The 1,158-nt window shown below is 73.7% G+C and overlaps 1 protein-coding gene across 1 annotated transcript; it reads left to right on the forward strand.

Annotated features, from left to right (window-relative positions):
- Positions 1–21: 21 nt before the first annotated feature.
- Positions 22–1,116, forward strand: LOC114073253 (ETS translocation variant 3-like; the record flags this gene model as incomplete). The annotated part of the gene is made up of 2 exons (XM_027911042.1): positions 22–992; positions 1,035–1,116. Coding segments are annotated over 2 exons (1,053 nt in total), but the record flags the coding sequence as incomplete, so codon positions are not given.
- Between the last annotated feature and the right edge of the window lie 42 nt (positions 1,117–1,158).

Raw genomic sequence — 1,158 nt, forward strand, 5'->3', positions numbered from 1 at the left:
CCCGGCCGCTTCCCGGGGGCCGCGCTGGGCCCGGCGGTGGCGGCGGCGGCGGCGGCGGCCGAGGCTCTGGGGGACGGCCCCGACAGGAAACCGGAGGTGCCGGAGCTGGAGGATCCCTCCTCGGATTGGCGCCGGGGCGTGGATCTCATGGCCCCCCACGGCGGCGGCCCCGGCGGCGGCCCCGGCGGCGGCGTCGCCCCCCAGAAGCGCAAGCCCGACATCGTCCTGCCGCTGTTCTCCCGCCCGGGGATGTACCCGGACCCCCACAGCCCCTTCGCGGTGTCCCCGCTGGCCGCCGGCCGCGGGGGGGTCCTCAACGTGCCCATCTCGCCGGCGCTGTCGCTCACGCCCACCCTGTTCTCCTACAGCCCCTCGCCGGGGCTCAGCCCCTTCACGGGCAGCAGCTGCTTCTCCTTCAACCCCGAGGAGATGAAACACTACCTGCACTCCCAGGCCTGCTCCGTCTTCAACTACCACCTGAGCCCGCGGACTTTCCCCCGCTACCCGCTGGTGGTGCCGCCCCTGCAGTGCCAGGTGCCCCTGGAGGAGCAGCCCCAGTTCCCCATCAAGCTCCAGCCGCCCCCCGTGGGCCGCAAGAACCGGGAGAGGCCGGGCAGCGCCGAGGAGCCGGCCCAGCTGAGGGTGAAGGTGGAACCCCCCGCCGACAGGGAGCCCCAGGAGCCCGAGGGGAGAGATGGGCAGGAAGGTTCCGGAATGATGGAGCGGGACGAGGAGGAGGAGGAGGAGGACAAGGGGCCGGTGTTCGCCCGCCCGGCCGCTCCCTCCTGGCTCGCCCAACCCACCCAGTCCTCCTCGGAAGACCCCCCGGAGCAAGGGGAGAGCAGCAGCAGCAGCAGTGGAGGAGGAGGAGGAGGAGGAGTGGGGGGCGCGGAGAAGCCCCCCCGGGATGGCAGCGCGGAAGGGGGAGCTCAGGAGAAGAGGGAGGACGCCCTGATGCCCCCCAAGCTGCGCCTGAAGCGCCGCTGGAACGGGAACGGGGACAGGGACAGGGACAGGGACAGGGACAGGGACAGGGACAGGCAGGTGGAGCCGCCCGAGCAGAGCGGGCTCTGGAACGGCCCCCCCAAGGCCGTGGCCGCCGCCTCCGACGCCTGAGCCGGGCCGGGAGCGGCCGAGCCAGGGTGGGGGGAAAAGGGG

The sequence above is a fragment of the Empidonax traillii genome, unplaced genomic scaffold, assembly GCF_003031625.1.
Source record: "Empidonax traillii isolate 1590-97213 ecotype Southwest subspecies unplaced genomic scaffold, ASM303162v1 scaffold5829:size7048, whole genome shotgun sequence".
NCBI lineage: Eukaryota > Metazoa > Chordata > Aves > Passeriformes > Tyrannidae > Empidonax > Empidonax traillii.